This window comes from Schistocerca serialis, chromosome 2 (genome assembly GCF_023864345.2).
Source record: "Schistocerca serialis cubense isolate TAMUIC-IGC-003099 chromosome 2, iqSchSeri2.2, whole genome shotgun sequence".
NCBI classification, from domain to species: Eukaryota; Metazoa; Arthropoda; class Insecta; order Orthoptera; family Acrididae; genus Schistocerca; species Schistocerca serialis.
The window spans coordinates 870,360,495-870,375,060 of record NC_064639.1 but is presented as its reverse complement, the minus strand read 5'-3'; the positions used below and the strand labels follow the sequence as shown (position 1 = coordinate 870,375,060).

Sequence of the window (14,566 nt, the reverse complement as noted above, 5' to 3'; positions counted from 1 at the left end):
TCACCATTGGATTGTGGATGGAACGGCGGGGCTGTGACATGCATAACGCCATGACGAGCACAAAAATCCACAAATTCGGAAGAGGCAAATTGCAGACCATTATCAGTAACAAGAGTAGAGGGGAGGCCTTCCAAAGAAAAAATGCGGGCGAGAGCACTGGTGGTTGCCACGGTGGTAGGCGACGTGCGACGGACAATGAAAGGAAAGTGAGAGTAGGCGTCAATTACGAGGAGCCAATAAGTACCTAAAAAGGGTCCCGCAAAGTCAGCATGAATGCGCTCCCAGGGCTTCTCAGGCAAAGGCCACGGTGACAAAGAGGACTTCGGGGCAGCGGCCTGTGACGCACAAGGGCCACAGGCAGTGACCATGTGTTCTATTTCAGAGTCGATGCCAGGCCAGTACACATGACGGCGCGCCAGAGATTTTGTGCGAGACACACCCCAGTGCCCTTGGTGAAGGAGGCGCAAGACCGAAGCACGCAAAGACGCAGGTACCACAACACGCGGCGAAGCATTATCAGTGGAGAGGAGGATAACACCATCCCTAGCCATGAGGCGGTAGCGCAAAGCGTAGTAGTTCCACAACGGATCAGTAGTCTTAGCGGACGGGCGATCTGGCCAACCCTTCTGAATACAGTGTAAAACCCAGGAGAGGGTAGGGTCAGGACCCGTAGCAGCCGCCAGCCTGTCCCCAGTGATGGGGAACCCGTCCACAACCCGCTGCTCGGCAACATCCAGGTGGAAACACAAAAGTTCGTCCCTATCGAATGCCTGATCAGGATCCATGGGGAGGCGAGACAGAGCATCAGCATTCGCATGTTGAGCCGTTGGCCAGAAATGAATCTCATAATTGAAACGAGACAAGTAAAGAGCCCAACGCTGGAGGTGGTGTGCAGCCTTGTCAGGAAGTGACGTTGATGGATGAAACAAGGAAACAAGTGGTTTGTGATCCGTAACAAGATGAAATTTTGAGCCATAGAGAAAAACACCAAACTTACGAAGAGCATAAATAATGGCCAAAGCTTCTTTCTCAATTTGAGAATACTTTTGTTGGGCATCTGTTAGCGTTTTGGAGGCATAAGCAATGGGTTGTTCCGAACCGTCAGAAAAACGGTGCGCAAGGACTGCACCGACCCCGTATTGGGAGGCGTCTGTGGCAAGAACAAGATGTTGGCCAGGTCGATAAGTAGCCAGGCACAGGGCCTGTTTCAGCATAGTCTTCAATTTCTGGAAAGCCGCTTCGCATGACACGGACCAGTGAAAAGGCACGTTTTTATGCAACAGGCGATGCAACGGCTGAGCCACCGAAGCCGCAGACGGTAAAAACTTGTGATAGTATGCTATTTTCCCCAAGAAGGCCTGCAGTTCCTTAACAGATGTAGGGCGAGGAAGGGCATTGATCGCAGCGACAGTTTGCTGAAGCGGACGAATACCATCCCGAAAGAGTTGAAACCCCAAGTTTGTGATAGATGCCTGAAAAAATTGTGATTTCTGAAGATTATACTTAAGACCGGCAGCCTGTAAGACATAAATAGTGTGCGGAGATTTTGAAGATGTTCTTCAGTGGTGGAGCCAGTGACAACAATGTCGTCCATGTAATTGATACACCCAGGGACAGGGAGCAATAATTGTTCCAAGAATCGCTGAAAGAGAGCAGGGGCGCTAGCAACCCCGAATGGCAAGTGTTGGTATTGATAGAGGCCGAAAGGCGTGTTAAGGACCAGAAACTGCCGGGAAGCAGCGTCGAGAGGAAGTTGATGATAAGCTTTTGACAGGTCAATTTTAGAAAAATACTGGCCTCCAGCAAGTTTAGTGAACAGTTCTTCAGGGCGGGGCATAGGGTAAGTGTCGATGAGGCATTGAGCATTTACAGTGGCTTTGAAATCGCCACAGAGACGAATATCACCATTTGGCTTAGCAACGACAACGACAGGAGAGGACCACTCACTGGAAGTGACAGGAAGCAAGACCCCTGAAGTAGTGAGACGATCCAACTCCCGTTTTACCCGATCACGAAGGGCCACAGGAATGAGCAGAGCCCGAAAAAACTTAGGCCGAGCTGTGGGTTTGAGCGTGATATGAGCTTCAAAGTCGTTTGCACGGCCTAACCCAGGAGAAAAAAGGGACGAAAATGTCGCCGACAAGGAATCCAGTTGAGGATAAGGAATAGCATCAGAGACAATATTGACAGTCATCTATGGAGAACCCAAAAACGCGAAAGGCATCGAAAGCAAAAAGATTTTCTGTGTTGCTCTGGTCGACCGCAAATATGGGAACAGTGCGAACGACAGATTTGTAAGATACCTCAGCATTAAACTGTCCCAAGAGAGGAATCTTCTGTTTATTGTACGTCCGTAATTGCCGAGTGACAGGTGACAGGAGTGGAGAACCCAACTGAAGATACGTCTGAGAATTAATTATAGTGGCAGCAGAACCTGTATCCACTTGCATGGAAACATCTCGACCAAGGATTTGGACAGTGAGGAATAACTTCCCTGAAAGGGAAGAAGTGCAATTGACAGACAACACAGAATCAGAATCAGCATCATGTTCACGATCATCATGTATGCGGTCGGATTTGCAAACGGAAGACACATGACCTTTCTTTTTGCAATTGTGACACACAGCCCAACGTTGGAGACAATCCTCGCGTGAATGTTTCGTAAAACACCGCGGACATGAAGGAAGTTGCCGGGGGTTTTGCTGCACTTTCTTAGCGGGTTGTTTACGGCTAGACCGAGGCTGCGCGTGGGAGTGTACTGCGGCCACGTCGGCCGGCGGGGACGCGCCGCACGCGTCGCCAACAGCGCACAGAGGTTGTATTTCCCCGACGTCACCCCACGCCTCTATTTGCGCCCCAGCGGCGCGAGAAATTTCAAAAGACTGCGCAATGGAGAGAACTTCATCTAGAGTCGGATTCGCCAACTGAAGGGCACGTTGCCGAACTTCTTTGTCGGGCGCCGACCGGATAATAGCATCCTGTACCATGGAATCGGCATAGGATTCTTTGTGAACGTCACTTTCGACTGAGGCCGTGAAGTTCAGCAGCCCAAGTGCGATAGGATTGATGTGGCTGTTTTTGACAACGATAAAAGGCAACACGAGAGGCTACCACATGCGTTTGCTTTTGAAAATAGACAGACAGAAGTGAGCACATTTCAGCAAAGGACAAAGACGCAGGATCCTTCAAAGGAGCCAATTGTGACAACAACCGATACATTTGAGGTGAAATCCAGGAAAGGAACAGAGACTTACATGGTTGTTCGTCCGTGGCATGAAATGCCAAGAAGTGCTGTCGAAGACGTTTTTCATAATCAGACCAGTCTTCTGCCGTCTCGTCGTAAGGAGGAAAAGGAGGTATAGCCAACGACGAGAAACGCCCCGCATTTGACGCCGCGGCAAAATCGCGAATCGCCGCTGTTAGGAGCATTTGCTGTTCAAGGAGATTTTGCAATAGTTGCTCGACAGTAGCCATGGAATCCTGGGGGTCAACGGTGAAAAGGAAAAATCCACTACCTCGTCGCCAATTGTTATAACGTTAAGTTTAACACATATATTTCAGAACGACACAACACATATAAGTCACAGAGTAAGTTGACAAGCAAGACATGTGTACGCGTTAGCATTTGAATGAGCACTGAGTCCCAGTCTAGCGGCCGCTGCTCACCTGGCCGCTTAGGTGGTGCAGCTGCTGCATGGCTGGCAGACAGCACCGCACGTAGAGGACGCGCGTAATTGCGCGGCGGCTCTTTGAATGATCGGCGAGTCACAACAATTTCCCTGCTAGCTGGTTCTTTGAATTGTACTGGAATAGGATAAGGTTTCTTAAAGAAAGGGTTTTGATCCTTAATTTCAAGTTCTTCCCAGTTCATCTGAGAAGACGGCTCTAAATTCTAACAATAAAGATTCTAGCTCTTCCTTTTCTTGTTCGGATAGACAATTCATAGAATAACATTTTTCTTTCACTTCGGTTTCGATACTATTACTAGCCTCACATTGGTACACCTCATATTCAAGATAATTAGAATCTACTAATAGGTTTATGGGCCGTGTGTACTTAACTTGTAAAGATTCGTAATGATTTTCAGGTATTTGGTTATTAGAAAACACCACATTAAAAGTATATGCTTCCTTATGAATGGTTAAGGAAGAGTCCTTAAAATCTAATATAGCTTTATACTTACACAACCAGTCTATACCTAAGATTATAGCCACGTTTAAGATGGCTACAACAAGTGAAAAGTGAGAAAATGATTGTTTAGAAATTTCAGAAGTTAAATAAACTTCTTCACTAACATTTTGACTTCTTTTACCAGTAACTCCTATAATTGTCACACCAGTTACAGGTAAGGTTGGAAAATTCCAGTATCTCCTTTTAAGTTGAAATAATTCTTTAGACAAAATACTTACTTTGCTACACGAATCGATTATAATATTTACTTCAGTATCTTTAATATAACCTTTAATAATGGGTTTATAAGTTATATTCTCTTTAGAATGAGATTTTCACTCTGCAGCGGAGTGTGAGCTGATATGAAACTTCCTGGCAGTTTAAAACTGTGTGCCGGACCGAGACTTGAACTCGGGACCTTTGCCTTTCGCGGGCAAGTGCTCTACCAACTGAGCTACCCCAGCACGACTCACGCCCCATCCTCACAGCTTTACTTCTGCCAGTATCTCGTCTCCTACCTTCCAAATTTTACAGAAGCTCTCCTGCGAACCATGCAGAACTAGCACTCCTGAAAGAAAGGATATTGGGGGATACTGGCAGAAGTAAAGCTGTGAGGACGGGGTGTGAGTCATGCTGGGGTACCTCAGTTGGTAGAGCACTTGCCCGAGAAAGGCAAAGGTCCCGAGTTCGAGTCTCGGTCCGGCACACAGTTTTAATCTGCCAGGAAATTTCATATCAGCGCACACTCCGCTGCAGAGTGAAAATCTCATTCTGGAAACATCCCCCAGGCTGTAGCTAAGCCACGTCTCCGCAATATCCTTTCTTTCAGGAGTGCTAGTTCTGCATGGTTTGCAGGAGAGCTTCTGTAAAGTTGAGGAGGTAGGAGATGAGATATTGGCAGAAGTAAAGCTGTGAGGGTGGGTCGTGGGTCATGCTGGGGTACCTCAGTTGGTAGAGCACTTGCCCGAGAAAGGCAAAGGTCCCGAGTTCGAGTCTCGGTCCGGCACACAGTTTTAATCTGCCAGCAAGTTTTATATTCTCTCTTATCTGATTGTCTTCACGAAGTAAATCTCGTTGCCAATCACCCTCCTTTTGGCAGCTTAATGAAAAATTGCAAGTGGGTCTTGTATAATTTTGACTAACGATTCCCTGTAGTCGACCCGTACTAAAGGATTTTACTAGTTTTCCGAACTTTCTATGATAACATCACCTACAACTTGACCCACATTAATTTGTCTCATTATCGTTATTGTGCAATTTCTGCATTTTAGAGTTGTTACCCCGATTTTGTTTGCTCTCTTGATCTTTAGATTGACGTTTTATATATCAAAACCAGCTATGATTGTTGTTTTTAAATTTTCGCGGTTCTGAATTATTATTGTTTCGAGAATTTTCTTTTCTACTAAATCTAAACTTCTCGTCTTCCTGTTCTCTACTATGTATGTCTCACTGTGCTAAATATTCCAGTAATTCGCAAGGTTGTGACCATTCCCTTTCTATCATTTTTTCCTTCACATAATATGGTAATCTACTAATTAAGACTCGTATTAGATGACTTTCAATAATTGGTTCTGCAATTAATTTAGCGTGGTTTAAATGCCATTCGAAATATTTTCTGTAACCTTCCCACAGTTTATAATAAGGAGGAAGGTCTAACGACTCTAAAGTTAAGTGTTTTTGTTTTCCTCTTGACCAATAATTTTGTTTAAACTGCTTAACAAAGTCCTCAGAGTCCTTAAATTCGGTACTATGCAGTACCACCCATTCTGCGGCTTCTGCTTCTAAATGCCCTATTACAAATTGAACCCGTTTTTCATTACGCCATTTGGGAGATAATGAAGTTTCAAAAGCCTTTATGAAGCTTATAGGGTGAAGTTCACCTTCTGGTTAAAATACAGAAAATCAACTTGCTACATTTGAATTTGTTGTTATATCATCCCAACATTCTGTGAGAGACTTGGCCAGATTTTGTTTAGATTGCAGAGACGGAGTTGTCGAATTTGTTTGTGGTGGTTTCTTTATTTGCATTGTTGTCTTCCATGCTAGCAAACATGATGTGACTGTTGTCTCTGATTGCGTTATTAGTACTACTACTTGAAATGTTTTCATTATTATCTAATTCTGATAGCCATTTAGTAATTTCCTGTATTCGAATCTCTGTGCTGTATACACAGTTTGCTAACATCAGTTCTTCAGTTTGTTCACGATGTGAACGCTCTGTACTTTCATCAACATCATTATCTTTGGGAGTGTCGATATTACTGCATATATCAGTAATTAAAGATTTTATATTTTCGATTTCAGTATGGTCCTTTTCTACTCATTGAGCCAATGTCTCCAATTCTACATTATCTATTGAAGAAATCTCTACAGTTTTGGTAGAGACTTCTTTAATAGATTCTAATAATTCTCTACGAACAGTTTCTGTTTGCATAGTAAAATCATCTCATAACTTAACATTATTTTTCTCTATTTCATTTACAACTAAGACATTGACATTATCTAGTCTCTTGGTTAAGTCGGTAATATCATTTCGCTTGCGAGCTTTTTCCTCACGTGATTCCTGGATATGCTCTTCTAACCTTTTATAATTATCAGCAATCTTATTACTAAGTCCTATTAATTTTTCCTGCATCTCAATTTTAGAAGCTTCTATTTTACCAATTAATTCTCGATTGGTTTCATTAAGATGTTCCTGTAACCTGTCTGTAGATTTTGTTAGTTCCTCTTTAAGTTTCCTTTTAAGTTCCTCTTTTAGTCTAAATAACTATAGACTCAACATTAGACTGTTTCAATCTGGTTTCCATCTTAGCCATAGACCTAAAAAAGGATCTCATGCTCCTATCAGACACAGATTGCTCTTCATCCGACATTTCACTTCCCAACATTTTTGAAAAATGTTAGCTAAATACACACGGAGACTTGTAATCACCAATCCTATTAAAAGCACACTTCCCTAAGTGCAACACACCACTTCCTATTTAAAAAAACACTGACCGGGCACTAATATTGTAGTTTGTAACTCTCAGTGATCAGAGCGCTGTTGTGAGCTGCAGAAGTAACAGCCGTCGATGCAACCGCTGAGATGCTGCGACCCCACTTCCGCAACTGGCGGGACGCTGAGTCGAACACCGGAGATGTCACTTGCTGCAACCACGCCCGGCTGCACCGTAGACAGGCGAAGCCCTCAGCAACACCATTAATACCAGAAGGGGCCCCCCAGCCAACGTACTAGGCCTGTTAGTTTACGGAGAAAAAGGTTGTCGGGGTTTGCAGCGTTCAGCTGCTGCTCAACAGGTGCACCTTCTCGTGGAATAACTGCATGACCATACTGCTTGGCTGCGCTCCGTCAGATGCCCACACTCACGAAGTCGCTCCTGGCTGGTGAAGGCTCCACAAAGACCCGCATTGACTTTTTTCGTACTAGTGTGCCTTTATTTGCACACAAGTCCTGTTTATAAGGTCGCCACAGCGTAAAGACACGTATGACTCAATGATTTTTGTTTGAAATATGGCCATGTGCAGACTTCGTCACCTACGTCATTTACAAAACACTTCAAAAAAATTATTTAAATTCTTTTAAAGTTCTCTATAAAAGATTCTTGAACGAAACTGTAATTAAAACATCTTCAGTTGAGTCGTTTGTGCAAAATTATGTCACTCATTCCAACTAGTTTGTGCAAACTTTTGAAATTTAGATGTCGTTTGTTTCTTCTTGGAAATTATATTCTTGCAAGTTATCTTATTTTTCCCATATTAAAATCAGACTGTAAACCCTTTAAGATTCAAAAATCAAAATCAAACTCTTCTGAAAATTAATACCTTGGAAAAATTCAGTAATAATTCTTCCTCAATATAACTCTTCATAAATAATTCTTGAACACATATCTAAGCTTTAGAGCATACACTGTTTTATTGTCTTCGTATATGCTACATACAGATGTGAACATCAGACTCGACAAAACAGAACGGAACAAAATACAACATGAACTAAACATTCTGTGACCTCATTACAATGGAAATTACAAATTTTTATTTATTTGATGTTGGAGGTACGACGCAACAACCCGGTCACACGATCTTCTGCTGCTCTTTGGAAATTGACCCGCGACGTCTAGTGGCCAGCAATTTTCTTTCTGGTTCTGGCAGTGAAGATGCTGTTTCCGCGAGTTGCACTGCTCTCTCCGGACATGAAACATACAAAACAAAAATACAAAACTTTAAATATTTTACAAACATAACAAAATATTTCAAATACATAAACAAAACACTAAATTAAACTTATATTTACCTGCAAACTGAACTGATCCTTGTGGATGGGTGACGCTTTAATTTCGCGACCCATTACAAATTTCCTTCTCGGAAAGTTTTGCCATATCATAATCTGAAAAATTAACTTATTTACTGAAATGAGCTATGTGATGTATGAAAATAATCAGAATATCCATTAAATGTATTAATAACGGTTAGCTTTCAAAATTATTTCAAATGAATATCAAAAATATTACCTACAAAAATGAGAATGTCCATACAACATGAACACATGTCGTCACAATGGTGTCAAATGACAACAGCCAGTTTTGAAAAAATGTAGCTAACAATATAACAAAAAAAACAATCACTAAAGTAACACACAGACATAATAACCTTGTAACACCTTTGTCTTCTATAAATCTTCGACAGGCTCAAAATGGAAAGGAAAAAATGTGAAGCACATTCCACATACTACAGCACATGTAACACAGCATGACAAACATTCGACTGTTGACTTCCCTATTCAAAGGAGATGAAAGCGCCCCATGTGGCACATGCCTGTACTAGGTTGTTGTCAACTGCCACCAGCGTGATGAAATGCAGACATTCTGTGTTTCCATTCTGCAGGTGGTGAAACATGATGGTGTCAATTGACAACATGATAAACAAATGGTTAAACTGTAATTACAGCAGTGAATTTTAAAAAATAGAAATCATGAAAACATGCAATAACTCCATTAACATAATCAGATGTATTTTATAAGCAAACAGTGTTATAGGCATCATAAAGTGAATAAACATTTTTAAAGTTTATTTCCTGTGTTATCACTTTGAGGAGTATTCATCAGCAGCATTTTTGCTGATTATTTTTATTAGTAACTGACAGGAATTTCCTAAGATTTCTGAGATCAGAAATGTGTATTTTTGAGTCTTGCTCCTTCTTTCACCCACATTCATGACCAAAGGCCATCAATAACTGTTTAATACAGAATTGAGAGAGTTTACAATATGATAAGTATTAGAATATAATAAGTAGTCAGTAATGTGAGCTACAGTATGATACAATAACATAATGTAAACCTTGTTCCTCTTAGTCAAAAATATAGCTTTGAAACATCAATTAAAGTCACTTCCTAAATGACTGTCCATATTGCAACTTTGAAAATATCAAATGAAATACCAGAATCTTATTGTGTCACTGAGGTGGAACTGCCGTCAGTTGAAGCTCCATCCTGAGTCAGTAACCATTGTGTTCTGCTTCAGACAATGGCTTATGACCCCTGTTTATAGCATTTTAGCCAACTGTGATGACAGACATATCACTTTTCCCAATTTATACAATTTTGGCATTTCTGGAATTAATTTGTTGGCTGTGAATTCCTAGACATCAGGTGTATTAGGTATGGATCTAGTACCCAGTAGTGACATATCAAAATTTGTGCCAGACTGGGCTGGGATTCCTGCTTGCTGCAAGTGTAGGCCTTAACCAATTGCACTATTCATGTGGAACACTCCCCAGACTGACCCCAACTTCCATATGTCACACTGTCTACATTCTTATATCAAGTCCACTAAATTCTTCACCTAATACTCAAAATATTAATTAGATTCCCACAACAGGTCCCTTCTGGCACAAATTTTCATACATCACTATTATGTAGTAGACCTACATAGGTAGTAGATCTATATCTAATACAGCTGATGTAAAGAAATTCGCAGCAGTCAGCAAATTAATTTTGAAATTATTTCATACAGTTGTAGATCGTTAACAGTGCCTTTTCTTACAGACATGCATGAACTTTGATGTTGTTATGCTACACACTGGTTCCTCCCTTGCCAACCATCTAGTAACGATGCTGGAAATAATTTTGTGATTATGCTGCCTCCTGCAAAAATTATATTTCTGGATGAACTACTTATGCTTCTCCCACCCTTCAGGGCTTGAGGCAAGTCCAATCATCTCTTGGTAAAGGATGTGTGCTCCCAAAAACTGTGTCTTACTTTTGGTTTTTTCCAGCAATTTTTCTGGACCAAAACTCGAGAATCCTCCAAATATTTCGCTCTGGCTCCACCATGGGTGACTTGCATTTTCACCAGATATTCAGCAGCCCCTCCAGGATAAGGGTCAGACACAGTGGTCAAACTCTCCATGAATTCTGGTGCACTAACTCAATTAAAATTCAAATACCTGTTGAGCGGACTGATGACCATAGCTGTTAAGTCCCATAGTGCTCAGAGCCACCTGTTGAGCCAAATTTTATATTAAGATGTAGTTTGCAATAATTAATTGTAAAATAAAAAGAGCACCTTTTTAGAAGATGTTCCACTGTAAATTCCTCCTTTACTCTGCTCATTTGATTATGTAATGTTAGTGTTGGTAAGTGAGTGTGATCAGTGAGGTAGCAGATCACAGGCACTTATCAAGTGCAGCACTGCAATCAATATGAAAGGAGATCACAACTGAAGTGAAGGTCAGTGTGGCCATGTGGGATGGGTGACATTCACTGCATTCTCATTATCTGCCAAGAATGAGGTGAAGATCCAACAGGAGAGTCTTGGCAAATCACAATCCTATTTGCTGATGCCCCACAAAAAGACAGCAAGGTGAAGTAGTCAGTAATATGTTAATAACTAAGAAAAAAGATGAGCCCTCTGACAAGCTGCATCCAAGATCAAAATGGGAATGGATCAAATGGAAAGTACTGAATCAGTTTTGTCATAGGCTCTCTACCATGACACAATATGTACTGCGCCTTATGTAATGAATTACAAGAACTGTCCATCATTAATTTTTTTCAAGAAACGTATGTAGTCAACATATACAAATTATATCCACAATTTCTGTAAATGTCATTACACTTGATCAACAGTTACAGTGTTTAGTTGCAGTTTTGTTTGTTCATTATTAATATATTTTATGCTTCTAATTACTGTAATTATTTTCTACAGTTGCAATGATATCTCTGATATAAGAAATATAGAAACCATATTTTCAATGAATGTATATGTCAGCCCAGACAGTAATAGACAAACTTCTTTTGCCATAAGTAGTATTATTATTTATATCTGTCTTCTACTTCGAATTAAGTATAACAGTTCTGATTTTTATGTTTAAAGCACTTATGAAGTCATTAACATTTTAATGTTTTGTAAAATGTGTAAATAAAGTTTCTTTGTGTTTTGCAGTTCTGGCAAAAATGTTACGGGAAGGATATTGTTCCACTTTTACTTTGGCAGTCATGTGTCAACTCGAACCAGACGAGACATCATAAGTTCCTGGAATGATTTGCTTTGTAAGTTCCTCAGTATTAAATATTACATGTATGTTTCTTACCTGCATATTTGACATACACTGATAAGCAAAACATTATGATCTTCTGCTTAATAACTTGTTTGTCTGATTTTGGAACAAAATACATCACTAATTTTGCATATCAGAGATCTGACAGTTTGAATATCAGGGATCTGACAGTTTATTGGTAGGCTTGTGGAGGTATGTGGCACTAGATGTCTATGCACAAGTAATGTAATTCATGTAAATAATCAGCCACAGATACACATACGCGGTGATGACGCATGGCAGTGGCCCAGATGGGTTCCAAAGCTTTTATATCAGGCAAGTTTGGTCACTGAGACATCAGTGTTAGTTCACTGTAATGTTCCTCAATTCAGGGTTCTGGCTTCAAGATATGGACAACTACTGCTGAAAGATGACATCGCTATCATGGAAGACATGAAGCATGAAGGGATGCAGATGGTTCGCAGCTGTCAGTATGTCTTCTGTCATTACCATGGATCCCATGCAAGTGCAGGAGAATGTCTCCCAAAGCATAATACTGCTCACACCAGCATGCATCCATGGTGCACTGCATGTTTCAAGCTGTTGTTCACCTCATTTGTGGAGATGACCATTGACTTAGTGTAGCAAAAATGTGATTCACCTGAAGAGCTGACATGTTTCCATTGATTAACAGTTGAATCTCAATGGTCCCATGCACACTGCAGCTGTGCAGATGTCGTTAGGCCAGCATGTCGACCAGCTTTGACATTTTTGAGATACTTGTTCACAGGCTCTGTGTAATATTAATCTGCCCTTTGTTAAAGTTGCTCATCTCAGTGGATTTCCCCATTTGCAGCCAATATCTTCACTAGGGTGATCCCCCATCTGTGTCTGCTCCACTTACATACTTTTGTTACCAAGTCACATGCCTGCAATGCCACCAGACACTATCCAATGTCGTGGTGGGCAGTGGTCATACATTTTGGCTGATATGTGTAAATATGGTCAGTATATGGCAGTTAGGTTCAAATGTAAGCCAACAAGAAAATCCAAAAACTTACTAGAACAGTCCCCAGCCTATGCCATCAGTGATTTGTCAGAGGTTAGGATGATAAAAACAAGTCACAGAAATTTGGCCTTTGGTGAATCATCTCAGAACCTAACAGACAAAAAGAAGCAAGAAAAATATCTAGAATTCAAATTGAAAACTGATTTCTTGAAATACCAAAATCTACCCACAGGTGTGCTCCAAAATTTCTTCTCTTGCTGATTGATATACTGACTTCATAGTGCACCTATCCCTGACCCCCCTCCCTCTTCACTTGTCGTCATAATCAGACAAATTTGGTTTCCTGAAATACTGAAATATGTAATAGTAAGTGGCATCTAACTACAGACCGTTTCCCTTCCTCTTGTATTCTGAAACATTTTTGAGCAGCTACACTACTACAGAATATGGAACCACTTTTCTGGCAATAACTGCTCAGTTTGGTTTCTGTTGAAAATCTTCAACAGAGAAAGTGGTATATAATCTGACAACCTCAGTCTAGCAAAACTAAACAAGGAAAATTACCATGCTGCTATTTACTGTGATCTCTTATGCCTCCGCTTGTCCTCATGACAGGTATGTCTCTCTCATTGATCTCCCCTCCTTTCTAATTTCTCCCAATATATCCCTCTTCCATCCATGATGAAGGAAGTAACAGTTAGAAAAGCTGGTGTAATATTTCCTACCTTCATATTTGCCTATCTCCAGTACTTGGAACTGCAGCCCCTGAAGCTAAGTACTGGCCAACATTCTCTTTCTTTGTAATTTTATTATTTTCTCAGGTAAATTTTCCATGTAAGACAAACTAATGAAGATGTTCAGGTCAGGATGCTTTTCATTTAAAGTATCTCTCATTGTGGTGGATAGTAGATAAAAATACTAATTTTTTTGCAAACTTTCACTTGCAATTGTCACTTGGAATTATTTTCTGAGGCGAGCAACTGAGATATAGTAAATATTTATTCAACATGTGCTGTGTACAGTGGGTAATTAGAATTATGCACTCTCAGACCTTTTGAATCAAACTGAAACAGGTGACTTTGGGCCCACAACCAACTATATTGAGATAGGGAACCAGTGGTCAGAAATGCTTCTTTATTGTGTTAAGGACATACACAGCTTACACAGCATAACAACAATGTAGCTCAAAGTGGTGACCACCAGTCTCAGTGGATGTATTACAATGGTGCATGCAGTTCGGGCACATTCTCGCAAAGTTTTTGGGTGTCTGTTGTACACTGGAACAGGCAATGGCTGATAAACAGTGTACTCCTCTGACCAGAAAACAGACATTCTGCACACAACTTAGCTCCTAGCACATACATCATGTGATGATCACATGCTCCGTACCAGTGCATTAACCTGTGCTGCATGCACATCACTATCCCTGGTATCAATTGTCCATTGCTTCAGAGAGCTTGTGATGTGTCCATGACAAAGTGTTTACTGTGTGCAGCCCATGACACATAGTCAAAGGTGGAATGTTACCCATCACGAGAATTGGCAGGGATGCAGCTAATGTACAGTGCTGCAGGATGTAATCCCCCATAAATCAACACAAATGTACAGAGCACGCTTTCCCAACAGCTGTCGTCCTAACTGGAAGAAGTTTATCTCTGGGGATACCCAACTTACAAGAAGAGACAGGGTTGTTCACACCACAGAGAACCAGCCAAGGTTCCTGTCTGAACACCAGACTTTGAGGAGATTGTGTTGGATTATGTGGCTGACCACCCAGAAATAAGCACCCATCAACTTTCCCATGAAACATAAACTTCAGAGGATACAGTGTGGAGATTACTGGTGGCACAGGT

General features: G+C 41.1%; 1 protein-coding gene across 1 annotated transcript in view; it reads left to right on the top strand.

The window, feature by feature from the left end:
* Window positions 1-14,566, top strand: part of LOC126456482 (sodium channel protein Nach-like) — a 286,210-nt gene that overhangs the window by 263,701 nt on the left and 7,943 nt on the right. Inside the window, exon 10 of the mRNA XM_050092232.1 lies at window positions 11,611-11,717. Within this exon, the coding sequence (XP_049948189.1) occupies window positions 11,611-11,717 (107 nt within the window). The remainder of the gene's footprint in view (window positions 1-11,610; window positions 11,718-14,566) is intronic.